Source organism: Marmota marmota, unplaced genomic scaffold (genome assembly GCF_001458135.2).
Source record: "Marmota marmota marmota unplaced genomic scaffold, marMar, whole genome shotgun sequence".
In the NCBI taxonomy this organism is placed as follows: Eukaryota; Metazoa; Chordata; class Mammalia; order Rodentia; family Sciuridae; genus Marmota; species Marmota marmota.
The window spans coordinates 7792693-7815895 of NW_026000240.1; the positions used below are offsets into that span (position 1 = coordinate 7792693).

The 23203-nt window shown below is 44.8% G+C and overlaps 1 protein-coding gene across 2 annotated transcripts in view; it reads right to left on the bottom strand.

Annotated features, from left to right (window-relative positions):
- The window catches only part of Wwtr1 (WW domain containing transcription regulator 1), a 120170-nt gene that overhangs the window by 36843 nt on the left and 60124 nt on the right, over positions 1 to 23203 (bottom strand). For both annotated transcript variants that reach the window (XM_048794112.1, XM_048794114.1), the window contains exon 3: positions 12132 to 12268. In XM_048794112.1, coding sequence (XP_048650069.1) covers positions 12132 to 12268 — 137 coding nt within the window. The remainder of the gene's footprint in view (positions 1 to 12131; positions 12269 to 23203) is intronic.

Below are 23203 nucleotides of genomic sequence, written 5' to 3' on the forward strand. Positions count from 1 at the left end.
AGATCTGGGCAAAGGACAGACTGGAATTCTATACATCTTTTTGAAACTTTTCTGAAGTTTAAGATTATTTCAAAATAAAATGTGACATACTTAAAAACAAGTGAGTTTTATGTGGCACAGACTCCAAACCCCCTGGAGATGGAAAATTCTTTCGAAGGTCCAGAGAAATGGTGTTGTCTGCAGGCCACTGTCCTGCAGCATTATTGATCTTTGAGGAGACACTTCCCTCCTTCCTTCCTTCCTTCCTTTATTCTCTTTATTTCTTTCACTTTCTTTCTATCTCTGCAAATATTTAAATCTTGGCAAAATTCAAAACGCACAACTCGCTCCTTCACTGGTGTCTGAGAAACATAATACTGAGAAGGGCAGGGAAGACGATGATGTGGACAGCCATGCATGCCTGCCAGAAGCCAGCTGCCTTCCAGTGCCCCAGGAGCGGCTCAGTGGAAGCACATGCACACACATGCTGATACACAAGGCCCGTGGGAAGCAGGGCTGCTTAAAAATATGCTTTCATGGCAATTTTAAACCATTTTTTTAAAAAAAGAAAGCATCACCCCAAACAAATCACCTCCCAACACACAATGGATCTTCAAATTTGTACTTCAAATTTGTTCTTTTTAAGGAATATCTATATTTTACTCACAAATGAAAAGCCCAAAGAAACTGGAAAATGAAAAAATTAAAGGTAGACACAAAAAATGAATCAAAATATGTATTACAACATTATTTAAATAGATTAAAAAAGTAGAATCAACCTATGTCTCTCAACTGAAATAGTTAAATAAATTATTGCACTGGTTTTGCAATTGGTTAAATAAATTACACAAGGAACACTGCAGCCATTAACATGAAATAAAGATTTGTAAACAAAGGAACATGTCTAAGTTCATTCATAACATTAAAAAAATTAAGACAATTAGAACCTAGCTTATATCTATCTATCCAAATTGTAAGGACTAAAAAGTTTGATAATGACTTTACTGACCAATATATGGGAAAGAAGTACTTTATTGGTAGGAGTGTGACTGGTATAACCTTTTAGGAAAAAAATGGAGTAACACGGTTAAACTTTAAATGCATATACTCTCAAGAATTCTACTTTGACAAAATTATACTAGACACAAACAGCCTATGGCACAAGAACCTTAGTGCAAGCATTGTTCAATAATAGGGTACAATGGGGAGGGGACTAAATATTTAGCACCAGGGACTGCTTAAAGTATATGGTACACCAACAGAGTAGAATTATTATATAAGCTGAAAAAGATGAATAAATCAGTAAGTACTGATTTAGAAAGCTCTCTATGTATGTTAGGTTTGAAAAAGACATCTCTATCCATGTGTGCATGCATATATAGAACAGCTCCAGCAGTCAGGAAGCTGCTGGCAGTGCTGTCGGTCAGAGGAACGAAGGGCTGGGGGTCCTGGGGGCCAAGGGACAGACCATTCGTGAATACCCTTTGGAACTATTTGAATGTTTTTGCCATACGCTTAAGTTACTAAAAAGCAGCTCATAAAAAAATATTACTAAAAAATATTCACTAATATGGAAAGAAGCTCATGATACAATAAATTTAAAAGGTAGGCCACAGATGGGAGTTGAGGCACATGCCTATAATCCCAGCCACCAGGGAGGCAGGAAGACTCAAGTTTGAGGCAGCCTCTGCAACTCTGCAAGACTCTGTCTCAAAAAATAAGAAGGCCTGGGTAGTAGAGCATTCCTGGGTTCAATTCCCAGTACCAGTAAATAAATAAATGTGTGTGTGTGTATGTGTGCCCCAGCATAGGCACACACACACACACACACACACACACACACACACACAATGAATGTAGAGAATTTCCCAGCTTTTTTTGTTTAGGTCTATATTGAAAAAAAGTCAAATATATAAGAAAATGCTAGTATAATCTTGAATGGTAAAATTACAGTAAAATTTTTCTTTTCTTTTTTGGCTGAATAACATTATTCATAATGACCTAATAGCAATTACATGACATGAAGAAAAAAATAGCATTCTTGAATCTTGTTGCCTTGAATACACTTGGGGTCTTTTTTTTCCCCCCTGCCCATTTTTGTTTGTTTGTGTTTCTTTTAACCAGGGAGAGGTATGTTCTTCCTCTTTTTAGCATTTAAGGAGAAAAGACTTCTGTTCTCTTGCCCTCTCACACGGTATCATTGGCTGCCTTCATCACAGAGGAGTATTCCAGTAAAGCAGAGAACAGCTGTCCCTGACCACCAGCAACTGCAAAACACCCAGGGAATAAATTTAGACTTCCAGAAAGAAAGAAAAAATCAATCAGCTGATACCTGGCTGGGGGTGATGATTACCAGGGGCTTCTCAGCAGAGATCAAAGAGAATGTCAGAGTGTCACTCAGCACTTACCAATCTGGGACAAGGGGCTGGATGGCAAGCCATCCTGAACCCCAAGACCTCTAACCACGTAGGTCCCGCAGAGCAGGGATGCTCCTGGGGCCAATTGCTGGAGCCAGCCAGCAGGTAGAACTGAACCATCAATTTACTTTTTGAATTCCCAGCAGAGATCCATAGCATGAACAGTGATGAGATTACACTTCATTAAAGAGACAGAAATAAATTAAGGTGGTGCAACAAAGAAAGGGCTGAATCAGAGCTCAACCTGACTAATTCCCAGAGGCTGTGCTCCTCTCCAGGGACAGGCTGTAGCAACCTGGCTCAGGCCCACAGCAGCACACAGAGCCGAAGGCAGGCTCACATGTTGACCCAGGGAATTGCAAGCATACTGCTCAGTAATCTAATCCTGAGCAGTAACTTGTTCCGTTGCTTTTTGAAGCTTACTGGGTATGATGAGGGTCAGAACTCTCTGGAAAGAGGCTTCAGCATTCACTCACCCAAAGCTCGTATGCACACTGCAGTAAGTGCCAAGATGACGAAGCCAATGCCATGAACGCATGAGGGCTTCAGACACAGTCCTTCCAAATATGGGAGAGTAGACTCCAGGGTCCCTGCAGCAGTGTCAGAACTGTGTGTCTGAGTGTGTTTCCTGCTTTCATCGCAATGGCCTTCTCCAGTCACAGGGCTACAATACACAATCCTCCTGAGGGTCCTGTACCTGGCTGATGCTCTGGATCTTCAGGGCTCTTGAAAACAGGACCTTCTCAGACCCCACCCCATACCCTCCATGCAGAGTTCCCAGTGGTGACCCCGGTGCTACCTCTCCCAGCAGCAGCCTGGGGTTGATATTTGGGGAGTAACAGGCACCAGATTCTAGAGATGCATGTCTAACACATGCGCCAAGGAATGCAACTAGTAGAATCCAATTGGACCACACTAGGAGAAACCAGAGTAGAGACCAGTGAGCAACTGGCCCTAGGCAGACTCAGTCCACTGCAGAGGCCTGAGCACTCCTGGTCTTACCTGGACTCTGCTCAGGGCCTGGAGCTCCTTCCCAACACCCTATTCTCCTCTCACCATGGGAAGCTCAAGGTAACAAGTGGGTCTCCTTTATTTTATTTTATATTATTTTTGTCTTTTTGGTTAATGTAAAATAACCACATTGCAAAGAAAACAGGAGAAATTGCCCATAAGTCAAAGGCCTAAATTTAATCACTACTAACATTTAAAAATACATAACCGAGCCGCTTAATAAGTTTATTTTACAACGTGGTACGCCTGTGCTGCATGAGGCACTCCCTGTCCTCAAGAAGCTTCGTGTGTGGGAAAGGAGGCTCTAAGCAACCTTTGATAAAAATCAAAATTATCATCACAGCATAAACCATCCTGCCCGCTGGACGAGACTGGACTGCTGTAAGGAAGAGCTTGCTGCGCGTCCGGCTGTGATCCTTATACTGCTGGTTTCTGCTGTACTTATTTTCATACTGTAGGCATGTATTTAGCTACTGGCTACCATCAGTGACACATCTCTGTATACACAACACCCCAAGTGTTCATCTAGCATACTGAGGGAATTTTATCTTGGAGAATATTTTGAATATTGCTATAGCAAACATCTCATGGGTCTTGATACTGCTTGTGGAAGAGGAGATATTCTACCTAAATTTTGCATTAAGAAAATTTATGTCTTCATCATCTAATGTTAATATATTAAAAGAAAACTGATCTAGATAAAGTTATCCTACATTAAGATAACTGTAATATACTCGGGAAAAAACAAGGTTTATTTCTTTATTAAATATCATATCCCACTTTATCACACATAAGAAAAGCCTAAAACAACCTGGGGTGCTACTCAGTGGAGAGCCTTTGCCCGGCACGTTCAAAGCCCCAGGTTCTAGCTCCAGCACCACAGTAGATCATCAAATGAATAGAAAGTTGAAGAATCTTTTAAAGCCCCAACTCACATAATTCCCTATCTTTCTTTCTCCTTCTCTCCTGCTTTTTTAAAATTTTTTTTTAGTTATAGGTGAACACAGTATCTTTATTTTATTTATTTATTTTTTATGCAGTGCTAAGGATCGAATCCAGTGCCTCTAACATGCTGGGCAAGCGCTCTGCCACTGAGCCACAGCCACAGCCCCCTTTCCTGCTCTTTTTTAAATTTTGAGACAGTGTCTTGCTAAATTGCCCAGGCTGGCCTTGAACTTGTGATCCTCCTGCCTCAGCTTCCCGAGTTGTGGGATTTCAGGTGTGTGCCACCATGCTCAGCCATTTCACATACGTTTTAAAAGTCTTAAAAGAAAGGTTTCTGGAAACCCCAAAGAAAAGTAGTCTTCAATGTGGAACTGAGTGAATTTTGACAACAGACAATAGTCCCCAAATCTATTTAAGAAAAAAAAAATAATGATTTTTCTATAGTGTTTAGAAAACTCTTTCTTCTTTTCCAATCAAGGGAAACCCCAATCAAGGAAAACCCTGTAAGAACAGGAACCTTTCCCTTCTTCCTGTGCCCACCAGCTCTCCACCCCCCGTAAACACACTTTCCACCACAGCAGTTCTACCAGCATTCCCCACCTCCACCCTCCTGGTAAAATGTTTAGGGTAATGCTGCATAAACCACAGAGTTCAAAAAAATGATGAGAACATCCAATCCAGAAGAATTACAGCAGCCAGATATGTCTGCCATGATCCACCATGTAAATGTGATCAGAAAGAATATTCCCTTCCGTCTGCTGCCTCCACATAATTAAGGCAACCATAAACATCACACATCATCTTTTACCAGTTTTGATACCAGAGATTTTCAAAATATATAAATGACAAAATTTGTCATTTATATTTTTTCAATTATGTACCAAGAATCTCTGGTCAGACACGGTTGTATGCCTGTAATCCCAGACCTGGGAGGCTGACAGGCAGGAGGATCACAAGTTCAAGGCCAGTCCCAAGACACTCTCAAAACAAAAAATTAAAAAGGACTGGTGACATAGCTCAGTGGTACAATCACAGTAGCACACACACAAAAATCTCCGTGAGGGACTGGTTATAGAAGAAAGAACAAAACAGAGAAAAATCTGTGCCCTCAAGACTTAGGTTGTAGAATCAAACAAGTGCATTGCAAAAGGAAGAACAATGTTGTAATGGGCAAAATCATCTTTGGGATTAAAGTGGTGACAAGTTCTATTCTAGGTAAATCATTTACTAAACTTTGCCTATCTCAAGTACATTTTGATTACTACCTTGAAACCACTCCTCTGACTTCTTGTTTTCTTTTGGAGTTTCTGTGACACTCAAAAAAGAAGTTAGTAATAAAGTTTAAACTGAAAAAAAAATATATCTCTACTCTCAAACTTTTGGAGGAGGAACAGGCAGGGATTGAACCCAGGGGCGCTTAACCACTGAGCCACATCCCCAGCCCTTTTTGTTTTTTATTTTGATACAGGGGTCTCGATAAATTACCTATGGCCTTGCTAAGTTGCTTAGGGCCTTGCTAAGTTGCTTAGGGCCTCGCTAAGTTGCTGAGTCTAGCTTTGAACTTGTGATCCTCCTACCTCAGCCTCCTGAACCACTGGATTACAGGCATACATCACTGTGCACGGCCCAAAATTTTTTGTTTAATGTATGTTTTGGTTCTAGAAAAATGGACATAAGAGTTCAGTGAATCCCAAGCCTGTAAATTAGATCCTGAGGGGACAGTTTTAGAACAGGACCCTTAATGGTGAGCACAGAGTGGATTCAGTTTGCCAATAAGCAAAATTTTCTAATGTAGCTCTTGAGAAGTGTTAGGCCGTGATGTTGATTTGTTTCTCTAAGCAAAAGTGAATGTGGGACTTACAACAAAGTCATCACCATATAGTCCTGAAGTCGTCAAACATCACATGTGTTAAATGAATTTAGTATTTGTTATTAGAAATAAAAGAAATAATAAAAGGGAAACAAGATCCCTAGTCTGACTTTGAACTTTAAGGATCCTTCTCTACCTGCTTCAGGCAACACCAGGCTGTGGAATCCCTTAGTTATTTTATTTGCTTTTGATAAAATGTTTTTAAGGGCCTTTGTGCACTTTGTAGAAGGCAGAATGAGTCAATTTAGCAGGCTGAGCACAGACAAGATTTTCCATCTTGTCTTGAAAAGCATGCCCTAGGGGGGAAAAAAATGGTACATGTGTTTATAATCTGAGTACAGATGGAGACTTAGACCTGGATGGCTTGGGCTCTGGGCTGGTGGATGGCACAACTTCAAAGGATGTGTGTGTGTGTGTGTGTGTGTGTGTGTGTGATTTTTTTTTTTTTAATTCCTGCAGTATTGAGAATCCTGGCTGCACTTCACCAAGTTTCTGGAGTGGCCAGGGCTGGCAGTCTGGAGAAGTTGTTATGTGGTCTTTTATTTTTCCCGGACTGTCTGGAGGTCACTGGCAACCCAGGTTGGCGCCTCAGGCCAACCATAAGTTCTGTTAATGTGCGACCAAAGCCCAAGCAGTAAGCTTTATGACCGCCAGGATTATCACCAAAAAGGCCAAAAAACTGCATGTCATGTTCCCTTGGTAAAAACACTTTAGAATACGGGGCATTTTATGTTGCTCTGTGATTTTGGTATCTGCATGCTGACACATGTCTCACTTGCAGCAGGGGATACCTCTTCCCTCAGAACTTAAAAGCTGGACGGCCTCTCTGATTCTTGCCCCTGGGTCTGACAGGGATGTGATGGTCACCAGCTTGCTTTCCTTCATCTCACAACTGCTGTCTGAGGTTAAAGATTACTTTCCATTGCAGCACCAACTAGTATCACAATTTGTAAGCAAAAGTACCCAAACAGTAAAATTGACGTTGCCGCGGCTGGGTCTTCCTGAGGGAGCAGCAGCCCCACTGCCTTCTAACTGAGCACCGCAGAGGCTCTCCCTTAGAACACAGGGGAGTCTGCCACTAGCTCACAGGAAGGGTTGCAAGAACACATCTCTGGGCACTTGCTATAGGCCAGGCCAGGAACCTCCCTACTGCTATCAACTTTATCAGGTAGGTACCACTGTCATTACTTTATAGACAAGGAAAATGAGCCTCAGATCAGGTAGATAACAAATCCAAGTAATAAGTATCTAACCCAAGAGAAACTGAGTTCTGACTCCAAGTGCTTATGAAGGAGACTCCACTAATGAAGGTGACCCCTGCCCTCCACCCAACCCCCAGGTCCCTACACACCCTAATAAAGGACCAAGTTCAGGAGTGGGCTCCACTTTCCCCAGGCCCTTGATCCACAGGTCATAACAGGGTAGACAGTCCTTTCTCTTCCCCTCATTTCATTTTTTTTCTTCCTTTAAAAATTAATAGGGATATTAATAGTAATAACAGTAATAGTAATTAATAGTAATCAATAGTAATTAAGGTAAAGAGCCTACTTGAAATTCTTTCTGGTTTGTGTTCTGGATAAAAAGAGTCACCTTTCACACTTGCACATACACAGAATTCTGCCCTTTTGCTGTGTCACTTACTTAAAAGTAAGCACTCTGGACGCACTAGCTCCACAGGGACTCCCAAATGTGACCTCTCTTCTGTACAGTCTGAAGTCCCCCAAGGTCTTTCTGTCTTTCATTCCTAGGCAACATCTGGGGATTCAGACTTAAAGGTCACTGGTCTACTCAGACAAAATCAAACTTTACAGTTACCCGATTCAGCAAGCAGAAAAACTAACATTTCAGTTAGAAACCACACCAAGCTGAAGTGACTATGTGAAAAAAAGTGGGGAAAAAACTACTACTACTACTACTACTACTATTATTATTATCCCCTTTAGAGCCTATTTTATTTTCACCTGGATATCTGAAAGTTCAGTGAATCCAACCACATAGCAAATCTGCCAGTCTATTCTTACAAAATCCTAGGACAGAAGACACACTGGATTTATAGTCCACCCTTCAGGGACACGAGGAAAGCCCTTAGGAAGATGCCCAGTATATGGAGCTTCTTGGGGGAGGGAAAGTTGACTCGCCAGAGGGCGCTATCCTCACTGAAAGTAACCAGAGTGTTCCTCAGAGTGCTTTGCAGTCTCACCAGCCTAAAATAAATATTTTTCTTGAAAGCCTTTATAATGAACAACAAAATTCTCTGAAAATATGCATGCCATGATTAACTCAAACATACAATAAAGCTATTCTGTCCACAAAGAGTGATGATAATAAGAATAAACACCTCATTTAGCCACATGTGGTGACGCAAGCTTGCCATCCCAGCTACTTGGGAAGCTGAGGCAGGAGGATCACAAGTTTGATGATAACCTAGGCAACTTAGTGAGACCCTGCCTAAAAATAAAAACTGGAAAGAAGTGGGCTGTGGCCCAGTGGTAAAGATGCACCCTTGGGTTCCATCCCCAGTACCACAAAACAAACACAAAATGTACTTATTTTAGCTTTTTATGTGTCACATACAATTCTAAGCATTTTACAGATATAAACTCATAATTTCCTTACATATTAATAATCCTCACTCTACATATGGGAAGACTGAGGTACGACTCTGTGACCTCAAAGGGTCATAGGCTGGTGACCAGCAGAGCCAAGACACATTTTTGGACAGTCTGACTCTTATCTCCATATCCCCAACCTACGGAAAAATGAGGGGTCTAGCAGAGGTGGTGGCCACACCTGTGATCCCAGCAACTCAGGAGGCTGAGACAGGAGGACTCCAAGTTCAAGACCTACCTCAGTACCTTAGTAAGGCCCTAAGCAACGAAGTGGGATCCTGTCTCAGGAAAAGCATTAAAAAGGGGCTGGGATGTGGCTCAGTGGCAAATTGCCCCTGTGTTAAATTCTTAGTACTCCCCCCCCCAAAAAAATGAGAGGCTTCAATAAAAAGAGATTTATTTATAATATATATGTTGCAAATTATATCACAGCTCTAGAAATAATAAAGTTAGCTATAAAAAAGGTACTAATTCTGTCACCTGAGAGCAATTCTATTAACTTTACTTTGACATCATTTTCATATATATGTCATTATGGAGACATTAAAAGGGACATATCACTTAAGTTCACTTACATTCCATTGAAAAGTATCAAAGTTCTAAATTAAAGAATAAGGAGGAGGAAAAGGATCTGATTTTTTTTCCGATGCTGGGGCTTGAGCCCAGAGTGCTCTACCTTGGAGCTACAACCAAGTCTGTTCATTTTTCACTTTTTAAATTTTGAAATAGGGTCTCACTAAGCTGTCCAGGATGGATTCGCACTTGGGATCCTCCTGCCTCAGCCTCTTGAGCAGCAGGGATTATAGGCATGTGCTATCACACCTGGCCTGATCTTGTCATTTTTAAAGAATGATAATAGTGAGTATGAATCACAGGCAGAGCTTTTAACTTGGAACGCAGTGTCCTGACTAAATCATTTGCTATTGGGATGACATTGTGACTCTAACTCTTCTCCTGGTCTTTGGAACCTGCTTGATATTCCTGGTTATGTTTCCCTCGTTGGAACACATCTGTGACTCTCCACAGACTAACTCTATAAATGGGCAATGTTATACTCCAATGTCGTTGGGAAAACCCAAGACTGCATGTTGTAAGAAACTTATTGCCCTAATTTCTTAGAAATCTGTAAAGTAAGGTATTTCACTCAGCCGCAGGTAAATATGTTTCAGAATGTTCAGATACAACTTCTTTAGGGACACTTCACTAGTTTGCCTATGGGTCTTTTGTTGGTGGTGTTTTTTATGTGTTTTGCAGTATAGGGATTGAGCCCAGAGACACTCTACCACAGAGCTGCATCCCTAGACTTTTTCATTTTTATTTTAAGATGGTCTCTGGTAAGTTGCCCAGGCTGGCCTCAAATTTGTGATCCTCCTGCCTCAGCCTCCCAAGTCTCTGGAACTGACCATAAGCATATGCAACTACATCCAGTTTATCATACAGTTTTTAAGATTAAGGTGAGTGCATGGAGCAGAGTATGACCAAGCATAATGATTACTGGTAACCTAAGTGTGCATTAGATCAGAGCTAGTCAAGGACATTAATTGCAGCATATCCATATGTTGGACTATGAGGCAATTTTTAACAAGAAGGAGGCAGCCCTAAATGTATGAGTCTAGAAGTGGAAAGACAAAACACAGTACAGAACATGAGACACCAGCTCAATGTGATCACGTAAACAGCACCGTGTGAACACACACAGAAACAGCGCATGGTGAGGAAGTGGTGGGCAGAGGTGACAGGGACTGCAGGGAGACCTACTTTTTGAACACTTCTTTGAAGTGTTGGAATGTCTTTTATCATGCCCATGAGATATTTTTTTCAATTATAAGAGATTATAAAGTAAGACCTAGGACAGGGAATGCACTGCAGTGCTAGAGCACACACAAGCCCAGTTCAAACCCCAGCACTAGAGAAAGATATCAAAACTTTAATAATCAATTTTTAGAATATTTAATGAAAGCTGAAGACTGATGGAATTAGGAAACTCATTTACTTGGGGTGTGATTGATAGATAGATAGATATTTTACAGGGGATTGAATCCAGGGGCGCTTTACCACAAAGCTACACCCTTGGCTGTTTTAGTTTTTATTCTGAGACAGGGTCCCGCTAAATTGCTGAGACTAGCTTTGAATGGGTGACCCTCCTGCTTCAGCCCCCGCCCCAGTCGCTGGGATTGCAGGTGTGGCTACTGCTCACAGCACGGGGGGTGTATTTGTGACACTGGCATATGCGCCTACATGAGCACATACATATTTGGGACAAATAAGTCATGGGAAGCTTATCTCCATATCCCCAACCTCAGAAAAATGAGAGGTCTAGCAGAGGTGGCTCTTCCCCTGCTCACAGAACTGGGCCACTTTCCTTGATCTGCCCTTTACATAAGGCACATGGAGAGGGGAGTCCAAGGCCTCTGCTCTTGGACACAAGCACACCTGCACACTTTAGCACAAAGGTGCAGACTTCCTGGACGAGAGTGCGTCCATTTGAGTTCACATGCACTGGCTGAGCATCTCGAGAAAAAGGGGTCTGGGGATAACGCTGCCGTTTTCATCCAATTCATTCCTGAAAATCCAGCAGGAGGTACTCTTCACCCCTACATTAACTACTCCAGGGATAAAGCAGTATCTGAGTATTTAATCTTAAATGGAAATGTCTAAGAACATTTTTTACAAAACCAATCTAAGGGCCCTTTTTTATTGTCAAGCCCTGGGAGGAAGGGAGGGAAAATTGACCCAAAACCTTGGCTACTTCTGCCCGCCAGAGCACTCCTCAGACCTAGTGTCCAGTGCACAGGATCTAAAGAGCAGAGACCATTCCCTTATAGAGGCTAAAGGTCACACACCCAAACACTGTGGTTGACGTGACAGGTGAGCCTCCCTGCGAGGCACATGAGGTGATGGGTAACTGCACCAGTAGGGAGCAGGGTTCCGCCCTCAGCTCTGTAGTCTGAAGGCTGTATGACAGGGGGTCCTCTTGTCCACACAGGGGCATTCTGTTACCTCTTGGAGGCTATGCTGAGACCTGACCAGGTAAGGCCTGGGAGGGCCCACCTGTGTCCCTGATCCCAGTTCACAGGAAGGGACACTGCCTTAGTCTAAATAGAAACAGGACCCAACGGGGACACTCTAGTGGCACTCTAGTGCAAACTTAAGGCAGAGTCACGACCTATGTGGCCAAGAGGCCAAACAAAGGAGGGACGGGCAGCAGGAAAGGGCAGCAAGGAGGGAAGAGAGAGACAAAGCACAAAGAGGCCTGGAGCCAGCAGAGCCCCCTCGGCAGGAGTCGGAGCTGGGGCTTACCCAGGTTTGGCTGGGATGCGGCCATGGAACTCTGAGGCACTGGTGTGGAAGTGACGGCAGGGCGGAGGCTCATATGATTCAGGGGCTGACTCATCGCCTTCCTGGGGTCTTGCCAGGTGGTGATTTTTTCTGTGTGACTAAAAGAAGGAAAACAATTAGCTACTTTTAAATTGTCAGCATCAGTAATAGCAAAACAATTAGGCGGCGCTGGTCCTTCCCTCGGAGCTGCCTGCGAGTATCTACCAGTTGTGGTGGGTTTCAACCAAGAACACACTGTCCTCTGAGCCTCTGTCCCAGGGGGCCACAGTGGGGCCTGCAGATGCTTAACACAAGCTCTATTGGGCCCAGGAGCCCTCATCTACCCATGGTCCATGACACTCGACACCATGGCGAGCTCATCTCCAGGAGCGGGACCCATGCTCTCCTTCCCCAGCCCCCTGAGCCCCCAAACTCTCCCAGCTCATGGACCTGACATGAGGGGCTTCCTCACACAGCACCCCTGAGCTCACCAAGACAAAGCAGCCTGGCTTCAGCCAATCGCCAGGTGACACTATGAGGCCCAGGACAGAGCAACAGGAAATGAATGCAGGGAGGCGGGCGAGTAGAGAGTTGGGTTTGAAGCATGCTAGTTTCTTTCTTTTCTTTTTTGATTTTTTTTTTTTTCATCCATATTACTAGGGCTTGAACTGAGGGGTACTTTGCCACTGACCTACATTCCCAGTCTTTTCTATTTTTTATTTTGAGAGGGTCTCATTAAGTGTTGAGGGTCTTGCTACGTTGCGAACTTGTGATCTTCTTAACTCAGCCTCTCAGTCAGTGGGATTCCAGGTAGGCACCACCACACCCAGCATCCTATATATATACTTAAAAGAAGAACAGAATCATCTACTGCCCTGACTTTGCTTTATAAATGGTATCAGAGGTCTTTCTGTATCTATCACAGACAACACACTTGGATAGAAAAAACTGAGTATTAGCCCTTTGTTCTGACCTCACTAGTTTTGCCTCTTCCCTGTCAAACCCCACACACCTAGGACAGGTCCTCAGATGTGGAGGGAACAAAATTGCTCTTTCTGTTAAACACAACTTAATTGTGAATAATGATGGCCTCTCTCAACTCTTTAGTGCAGGAAACCACTGTTACCAACACTTGGCTTCATCTGAGATCTAGAAACTTCCTTGAGCTGCAGTCAGTTCATCTTCATTATTTTTTATTTTATTTTGTTCTGTTTCCTCACAATTAAATGCCTCCACTGCTGATATTCCTTATCCAAGACAGAAACTATTCCCATAGGAAGCTCATTCACTGCCCTGAGTGAGAACCTGGATGTTTTCCAAACATCTTTAAGGGCACCTATATGGTGGTCACACCTGTAATCTTGCTACCCAGGAGGCCAAGGCCAGAGGACGGCAAGTCCAAGGCCATCCTGGGCAAGTGAGTGAGACCCTGTCTCAAAACAAACAATAGAAAGGGCTGAGGATGTGGCTCAGTGGTGTTGCTCTTGAAGAGGCCCTGAGCTCAACTTCCAGCATCACACACAAAAAAGTATAAAAGGACTCGGGGTGTGTCTCAGTATCTCAAGGTAGGCCACTTGTTTGCACATACAGGACCCCTCCCTCTATCCCCAGCACCTTCAGCAAAGCAAGTGGAGTGAAATGTAACTACCAAATTTCAATACTATAGGTGCCATAGTCAATCTTAAAATAAATAAATAAATGAATAAAAGAACCAATACTATCTTGTTAAGAAAAAAATAGGGAAAGATTGATTGAGGTTCATTTCCCTAAGCATAAAAAATAACAAAAGAAATGGTTGAGCCCTCACCCACCCATGGGGTGCCAGGCACAGTGGGGAGCACCTGTAGTCCCAGTGACACCAAGGCTGACAAGTTCAAGGCTGGCCTCAGCAACTCAGTAAGGCTCTAAGCAACTTAGTGGGACTTTGTCTCAAAATTAAAATTAAAAAAAAATTTTAAAGAGCTAGGGATGTGGCTCAGTGGTAAAACACCCCTGGGTTCAACGGAAAGAGAGAGAGAGAGAGAGAGAGAGAGAAGAAAGAGAGAGAGAGAGGGAGGGAGGGAGGAAGGGAAGAAGAGAGGGAGGAAGAGAGGAAGGAAGAGAGGAAGAAAGAGAGGAAGAGAGAGAGGAAGAGAGGAAGAGAGAAAGAGAGAGAGAAAGAGAGAAAGAAAGAGAGAGAGAGAAAGAGAGAGAAGAGAGAAAGAGAGAGAGAAAGAAAGAGAGAAAGAGAGAAAGAGAGAAAGAGAGAAAGAGAGAAAGAGAGAAAGAAAGAAAGAAAGAAAGAAAGAAAGAAAGAAAGAAAGAAAGAAAGAGAGAAAGAGAGAAAGAAAGAAAGAAAGAAAGAAAGAAAGAAAGAAAGAAAGAAAGAAAGAAAGAAAGAAAGAAAGAAAGAAAGAAGAAAGGGAGGGAGGAGGGAAGGACAGACAAGGGAAAGACAATGAATGGTCTTAGTTAGACCTGAGTTTGACCACAGTAATTCTGTTTAAAGCTTTAGTAAAATCCTTGAGTCAGCTTTTGGGCCTGAGGAAACTCAGCGTCTGGGATTTGTCACAGGCCTTCAGAGCGAGGAACTAACTGAGGAGGCTATCAGAGTGCAGTGGACTTCTTTAGCAAGGTAACTGGAGCTGAGAAGTGACTCTCCCTCAGACCGTCCTGTTAAGGCAGGGTCCAGGGCTGGGTCCACGGCCTAGGTGAGGACCTTCCACTCTGGAGCAGGAAGGACAGGAACCCTCCTGTTTCAGGAGACTCTTGGACTCTGACACTGTGGCTACTGGGCTGTGCCTGAAGCCTTAGGAGCAGAGCAGCAGAGTGCCCAGAGGCAAGGCAGCATGCCTCCTGGCCCCTGTTTGTTGGAGGACATGCAGGGACACTCTTGTGGTCAGAAGCTCAGCTTCCATAGGGCTGGAATGACGTGGTCCTCAGTGCTGGCACTGCACCATCCCCCCATGCGAACAAGCAGCCAGTGGCTCCTACAAGTTGTGGGCACAGGAGGGTCATGCCCCTGAAGTGGTGGAAGAGCCCAGCTCACCCTGGAGCCACCACAGCTGGCCAGTCCCCGTCCCCTGGGACTGTGTGGGACCTTCAGAGTGGGAGCTCCTGCCCTTGTCCTGACAGGCCTGACCCCATGGGGTAGAACTCACCCAAGACCTGAGGGCCCTGAGCCCCCACAGAGCAGTGGGGGCCTCCGCAGCCCACTTCCAACTCCACATCCAGCCAAGACGTTTCTGGGGCTTGTTAATTAAAAGTGTCATTCACTGTATTCCCTGATGCTGAGTACAGAGGACGCCTTTCTCAAGGAGCGGTTGTACTTAGAGATGAAAGGCACTGAATTGAGTGTGCAGAGCTGTGACAGGTACCCACGCAGGTATGCGCAGGAACCTCGGGCCTGGCTTACACGACATGGAGACGGCCTCCCGTCCACAAGTCGAAGGCCAGGGAAGGCACTGCTCACAGGGTGCTCAGTGCAGCACTGAGGGTAAGATGGACTGTGCTGCTGTCCAGGTCACTGGGAGGCCCAGGCTCTGGCTCTCCACCCCCACCTTCTCAGACCCCACGGGTTGCTCAGTCTTTGATTCTGCTCTGTCATCTGGGCACCCTCTCAGTGTCCCTGAGTCACTTCCTTCCCCTGTTTCTCATGGTGGCACACTGCTTGCCAGGACGCACAGCTCAACTGGAGGAATCCGGGCCTCCCTGCTGCTCCGTCCTCCCTGCCTCCACAGCCTCACCGGTCTACCTGTAAAAACTCCCTTCTGCTTTAAAAACCTAACCTCCCTGGAAATTGGAACACACACACAACAATCCACTTGTATTTCATGTATTCCATAAATACACACTACTTACATATTTGGAAGTGGAACAAAATAGAAAAAAAATGCTAAACTACTCATGGTAATATATGGAAGTAATAGACTCATTGATGGTTTGTTTGTTTGTTTGTTTGTTTGTTTCCCCTTATCTGAACTCCTTTGTATTTTCCAGGTTTCAAGCAGTGACTATGGATTGTTTTCATAACCAAAGCCAAATACTCATGAAGGTTCAAAGAGAAAAGGGGCTCGGGAGGTAGCTCGGGGTGGAGCACTTGCCTGGCACGTGAGGCCCTGCTCTCTACACCCACTGCTGCAAAACACAGAGGGAAATTGATGCCTGGAAATGCAGGGGTAGGTCCTGAGAAGTCACTGAAGGTCAAGGGCAGGTTTGGCTTTTACCTTTGTATCTTCATATGGCCCAAGTAAGAAGGCAAATGGAATAACTTACTTGTTGTTTATTAAGAAAAAGAATACCGGTTCCTACAGGGAAGGAAAGATTCTTGACAAAATTTTTTTGTCCTACATTTAAAACGAAACCCCACAAGGGTCTCACATGAAGGGTCTTGGGTAGCTTTTTTTCTGGTCCTGGGGATTGAACCCAAGGTGCTTAACCACTGAGCCACATCCCCAGCCCTTTTTATGTTTTATTTAGAGACAGGGTCTCGCTGAGTGGCTGAGGCTGGTATCGAACTTGCAATCCTCCCATCTCAGCCTCCTCTGGGATGACAGGTACACATCACCGCAACTGGCATCTTTTCCCTTTCTTCAAAGGCCCCTTTGACCACCATTTCCCAACAGCCTCCTTCCAACCCCCCTCCTCTCTTCCTCTCTGTTACAGGGGATTGAACCCAGGGATCTCTACACACAACCACATCTCCAGCCCATTTTGAGACCTAGCCTCGCTAAGTTCCCCAGCCTGGCCTTGAACTTGTGATCCTTCTGCCTAGGCCTCCCTAGCACTTGGGACTCCAGGGCCTCACCTGGCCAGCCTCCTTCTCTCACAGTCACAGAAAGCCCAAACCACCTGCAGGCCTCCAGCCACACTGATAGTCTCTGCTCCAGCTCCCAGGACCTGGAGCTTGCGAAGGTTCAAGAGAGGCCAGCACTCTGCTGAGAGGTCCTTTGCGAGGAACAGTGGCTTATAGAAAACTTTTGTGAGAAATCATTTTCCCCTGTAGATTAAGTATTTTCTTTAATAAAGACACAAATTTAGAAAGCCATTTTACTTCCTAGGTAAGTTATGAGTTTGAAGTTAAAATGTCACTGAAGTGGAAAGGGGCGGCACCCAGGCCCTCCCCACCCGGCCCCTCTGGGACCGGCCCCACCATCAGCCTGGGGGTGGCTTCCTCCTCCTTACCCATTGCTAACCTCCTAACCCATTGCAGAGGTTAGCAATGGGTAGGGAGTGGTGGCCTGCAGGCTTCTCCTGCTCCAGTCTTCCTGAAGCCCCTTAGGCACTCCCAGGGCAGCTGCACCTGCCTGTGGGCCTACTGCCAGAGACTGCAGACTCTGCCAGGGCCCTGCTGAAGCCCGCCTGCCAGGGAACCTGGGCACCGAGACTAGCATTCACCCTATGCACAGGACCCAGGGGGTTAAGGTCACCAACCTACTCTAGTCTTAGCACCCAAATCCATGAGACAAAAGAAGAAAAAAGTAAAAAAAAAAAAAAAAATAGGCCAGATCCTCTCTGAGAGGTCCAGAGGGCCGGTTCTGAAGAGAACCTTAACACCCTCACAGTCTCAGGTCTCAGGTGCAATTCACCAAGCTTCCCAAGGTCGTTCAGCAGAGGGCAGGATAGGCAGCCCTAGCTCCCGACTCCACAGCTGTGGACAAGGTACCACATTCCATGAGCACCCTGAGGGGTAGGTAGGAAAATGAGCCACGTTAAAATCTTAAAACCCTGACTAGCGGCAGAACCACTGACAGCAAAGATCAGATCCTTTGTGTAAAAATAGAGTCCAGCAGCTTCACCGCCCAGGAAAGGCCTGGCATTTGGGATCTTGATCCAACTTTATGGAAGGAAGCCACACAACAAGAGGCAGAGGGGCCTCCGTGAGACGATTTGATTTGCCGGAGCAATAGAATCACACAAAACAGGACGGTCACAAAACTTCAGCAGCATGTGGGGCTGGTTTCTATGGGCAGAGATTACTTTCTCAGCAGCTTCCCTCCATCCCCACTTCTTGAATATGTCGCTGTGGATAGTCAGCACCAGACATCAGGGCGCTGTGGGGACAGACTGAAGGCAACCTCCACCCACCTCTATTTTCTAGCACAACCTAGGAGGCAGGTAAAGGGAACCACACCAATATGAAGTGGGAATTTAAAGGCAAGCCTGGGGTCACAAGGACCAAAGCAATGGGTTTAGCACTCAGTCATGATGTTGAGAGCCACAGCCCAAGGAGCCCCAGCAAACTTCCAGCTGATTGGCTCACCGCGGCCCCAGCAAACTTCCAGTTGAATGGCTCCTCTGCGGTGATGCTCATTGGGCTGTTTCCCCGCCCTTTCAGGCCACGGAGGTGCTCATTGGGGGACTCTTTTGGCTCCGCCCATGCGACCCAGCCGAGGGCCTCAAGAGCAGGAGGAGTGGGGGTTGAGAGGCTCGCAGGAAGCCTTTGGTGGCAGTTGGGCTCTGAGGGAATTCCTGAAGAGCTCCTGTGCTGTGTGTGTTCTAAAAATAAAGTTCATTTCTGCTTGACAAGTGGCTCATGAATTGTGCCCAGCCAGACTGCGGCATCATGCTACTTTCCTCCATCCCCTGACTGCAGACCTCCCTAGGCTTCCCTTGATCCCTCTTATCTGGGGGTACTCCGGCTTCTCTCCAATGGAGTATGGCTCTTCTGAGGGCCCTGTGGAGCACAGCAAATCACTCTGCACACTGAAGGCACCTGAAAAATCATATTTTTACAACCTTGTGATATTTACAAGCCCAACTTAGGGTAAAAGTAAACTGTCATATTTTTTAAAATCAGGTTTTAAAGACTTTTTGATTTGTTAGGCCAGTTTACTACCCTTTTAATGTTGTAAAATATACGGGCTGAAGACAATTTGCTTAGAAATTGCTAAATAGCTTTGTAACCTTCTTTTTGTGAACCGATCCAATTAGACCCATTAGTGTTAAAAATGGAAACTGAAACAGATTTGGATGCAGTTGATAAAAATTGAAATAGATTTGGATGCAGTTGATAAATTCTCTGATAGGGCCTGCCAAGCAAAGTTGACCTAATGTCAGCAGTCAAACGCTATGCCAATTTTTTAATCCTGCGCCAGATGGCAAGAAGACTTTAAGACTTACATTTAAGTTTAAAATTTTTCCCAATTAGAATTAGAATACAAATATGCCTGAGTTCGGTGTGTTTCAGGGATAAATACTACCTGTGTTTTGGTCTAATTTAACAGTGCATTCTTAACTTAAATCTCGAGACTTTGAAAATGGCACATCATATCTTATTCATATCTTGTAGGACATTTGTTGTGGATTTTTGCCAGTGGCACTTAACAGTCCTGAGGACACCAGAGATGGTTCTTAGCCACAAGAACAAGGACAGCTGGCGTGCATTTACTCATCCTCTTAGCCAGACCCACACACACACTCCTTTTCCAGGTAGCCTCCCTCTGCCGTCCCCTCTGGTAGACCACAGTGAGAGCTCACACAACTGGAGGAGTCACTGTCCCTGTGGACTCTCAGATCACAACCCCATCTCAATTGGCAACCTGGCATATCTTGCTCACAATAGTAAAATGAGCGGCCCTCATGTGCATTATTCTTCTCTGCTTAATTAACCCCAATGGACCATTTGGATAATGGGGAATTCAATTTTGAAGTTCAATACATTGACAATCAAAAATAAAGCACAGTCCTTCACATGCTGAAGAGGGGCACAGCTGTGTCAATGCTATTTCTAGAGCCCTCAGTATCCCTCCCAAGTTGGCTTTCTTCTTGCTGTCACCCCAACTGAGTATTCTTTGTCCCAAAGCAGCTTTCATAACACTATAACTGGTTACAATTCTTCTTCCATATAGAGCACCACACCCTGCTATTCTAATGCATTAGAATAAAAGACATAAAGAGGTAGAAGTCCAGATGCAAATGTACATAGCTGACACATCCATTAGCAAAATATTTCAGAGTTTAAATGCCAAAGCTATAAAAACACCATACAATAGAGGTGACTGCTCAAATAACAGAAACGTGGTAATGAGAATTCGTATCCTCCTTTGAAATCACAAAGAATTTATAGTTAAAAGGTTCCAGTCAGGTTGTCACTTAGGCAGCTCATCAAATGTAGCTGCAGTCTATGATACAGGAATAATAACTCATATGCAAACAGACGAGTTTCTAGGGTCTTCTAATAAAAGACAATACAAGACCAGAAAAGCATTACTTTGGTGTATGCTTCCGGTCTCCACCATTCACTTGCCAATTCAAAAAATTTCAGAGTTCTCTGGAATTCTGAATGAATGGCAGGGCTTGTATTTTTAACTGCCAGTCTCTAATCCTTGACTTCCACCCCAGCCTTGCCAAGAAGCCTCCACTTGTTTAAATTAGCAGCAGTAGAATGGCAGCAGCGTGACGAGGACTTCCGCTGGGGCCAGCTGTGGTGCTCCATCCACCACAGATCCTGCCCACGGAGACATGGCCTCTTTTGCAGACTCAGTTCGGGCACTTACTCAGCCAGGGCTGCCCAGTCCCGCAGCAGGGCTGCCGTCAGCCCAAGGAACAGCAGAAGCCGCCAGGGATGTGACACCTTAACATGTGTAGTTCCTGAAGGGGCCTGGGGTGTGGAAGAGGGGGACACTATGAATGGCCACTTTTCCAGAAAACCACTTTGGGAAAACTGTGACTCATCAACAGAGCCCCTGTGTGACTCATGGGCCTCGCTCCCGGGCGAGGTTCAGCCCTGTGAGAGACACCCCACCATCTGTGCCAGCTCCCCAACATCACCCAGCACTGGCAAGGCTGGCTTTGCCTCTGCAAACTGAGCCAAATTCTTGCCCAACCTCATTTCTCCTAACCCCTGAAAAAAGAAGAAAAAAAAGTCAGCCTGGCAGACTTGCTGGCTGGTGTGCCACAGGCCGAGCGCCCTGTGAGCCAACTCAGCCTTATCATCCACGTCCAGCCTTTGGTTTCCTCAAGTCGGGATTGGCAACAGCATTATAAGATTTATAAAACACCTGGATTCTTCTCCTGGAACTAAACAACTATCAAGAGTTTATCTCAATCCATTTCCTTATTTCCAGATGACAATTCTAAAATATGCACTAACTTTTTCTTTTTCTCACAAAAACATGGATTGAGAAGAGGAGGAGGGGGAAGAGATGAGGCTCATTGTCAATGAGAAATGGAATGCTTTCATCCAGCTTTTCATTTGACATTTACAAAGGGATGAAATATTCCTTAGCAATTCACTTCTAAAAACAGCTTTGAGGTTGGGGTGTAGATGAGTGGCAGAGCACTTCCCTAGCATGGGCAGGGGCCTGGGTTCAATGCCCAGCACTGCAAAATGAAAAAGAAGGAAAAGAAAAAAGAAAAGGAAAATCAATTTTTGCAAATGCGGAGTGTGGGGGAATCACCACTAAAATCCTTTAAATGGACAGTCCACTAGGCTTCCTGTATATTGTTATCTTTCAATAAAACTAACGTAGCCATTCCTTCCAGGATCAGGGTGCACGCTATTTCTGGGGCCGAGCTCCAGAGGCAGCAATGCTGAACCCCAATCAGTACGGTGGGATTTGCTCCTTGTGTGGTATTGAACTCAAGTCAATGAATCATGCATTCAGGGCCCAGTGCCTGCCAGGCCTAGGCCCTCAAGGAGCTGGCAATCAATGGGGTGGGAGGTGGTAGCAGTGAAGTCAGGGTGCCGGGCTAGGGAGCCGGTGCAGAGCCTGACCTTTTGTCTCCAGAGCTGCCTGTTTAGATAGGCCTACTCTAGGGCTGCCTCACACCTGGGCAGCAGCTTTAATCTCACAATTAGTTTTGAAAAAAAAAAAAATGTTTATTTTGAAGCCACTGAGTTAAATTCTGAATGCTAAAATACTTTTTTGAAAATTGTTTTTCCAGGCTCTGTGTGTCTGACATGTGTTTCTAACATGCTGTTTTTCCAGTTGTTCTTAAGTAGGACATTGAACCACTGCTTGGCTGCTCCTGAACAGCAACGAATGTCAAACATCTCCAACCTAAGCCTGCGGCTGCCCCCACCCACCCCTTCCAATGGGACCAAATGAATTAATGTCACTTGGCCAAAAAAGAGGGCAAAGCCACTTTAAAAAGCAAAAATTCTTTTGGGTTAGTCTAGCTTCTCCTATGTTCCTGTAAAGGGCTTCAATTCCTTTCTGCTGGTTTTATTTTGTTTTTAAATTCTAGGCTGAGGATGAGCCATGGGCCCAGCTGTCAGAGCCACTTCCTCTCTGTACATGTTGGAAAGACATGAAACAACATAGACTTTTCAAAGACTGATGTGAACCCAGAGACTGAGGAAAGACTGGAAGAGCTCTTCATAGTGAGGATCCTATTTTGCAAGAAATGAGGAGGATCAAAAACAAAAACTAAGACATCAGAGAGGGACCTAGTTGGGCTTCAGAGGCAAGGAAGACTGCTCCTGGGGACCTTAGAAATGACCATCAGGCACCATCAGGCACCAGTCTTATGTTTCAGCTCTGTTCACGTTTTCTTCTTTTCTTTTTTGATGTTACTGGGGATTGAATCCCAGTGCTCTACCACTGAGCCCTTTCTTATGAGTTGCCCAGGCTGACCTGGGACCTGGGACCCTCCACCATGTTTCTTTACATGAATTTCCCGGCATCTTTTGTCCAAATGAGACAGAGTGGTAGAGTGGATTTGAATTTTGCCTCTGCCATTAATTGGCTAAGAGGTCACTGTAACTTCACTTAACATCTCTGATCTTGGTTTCCCCCAAAGGGCATAAAAACGTCCATTCCATGACACTGATTTGAGAATTTCATCCAACCACAGAAGTAAAGCGCCAAGCACCATCCCAGACATTCATGACACCCTTGAAATATGACATTTCTTCCTCTCCTATCCTAAAACCTAAAGGGATGAGCACATTTTTTTTTGGTGGGGAGTATCCGGGATTGAACCCAGGGTGCTTAACCACTGAGCCACATCCCCAGCCCTATTTTGTATTTTACTTAGAGACAGGGTCTCACTGAGTTGCTTAGTGCCTCGCTTTTGCTGAAGCTGGCTTTGAACTCAGGATCCTCCTGCCTCAGCCTCTCGAACCTCTG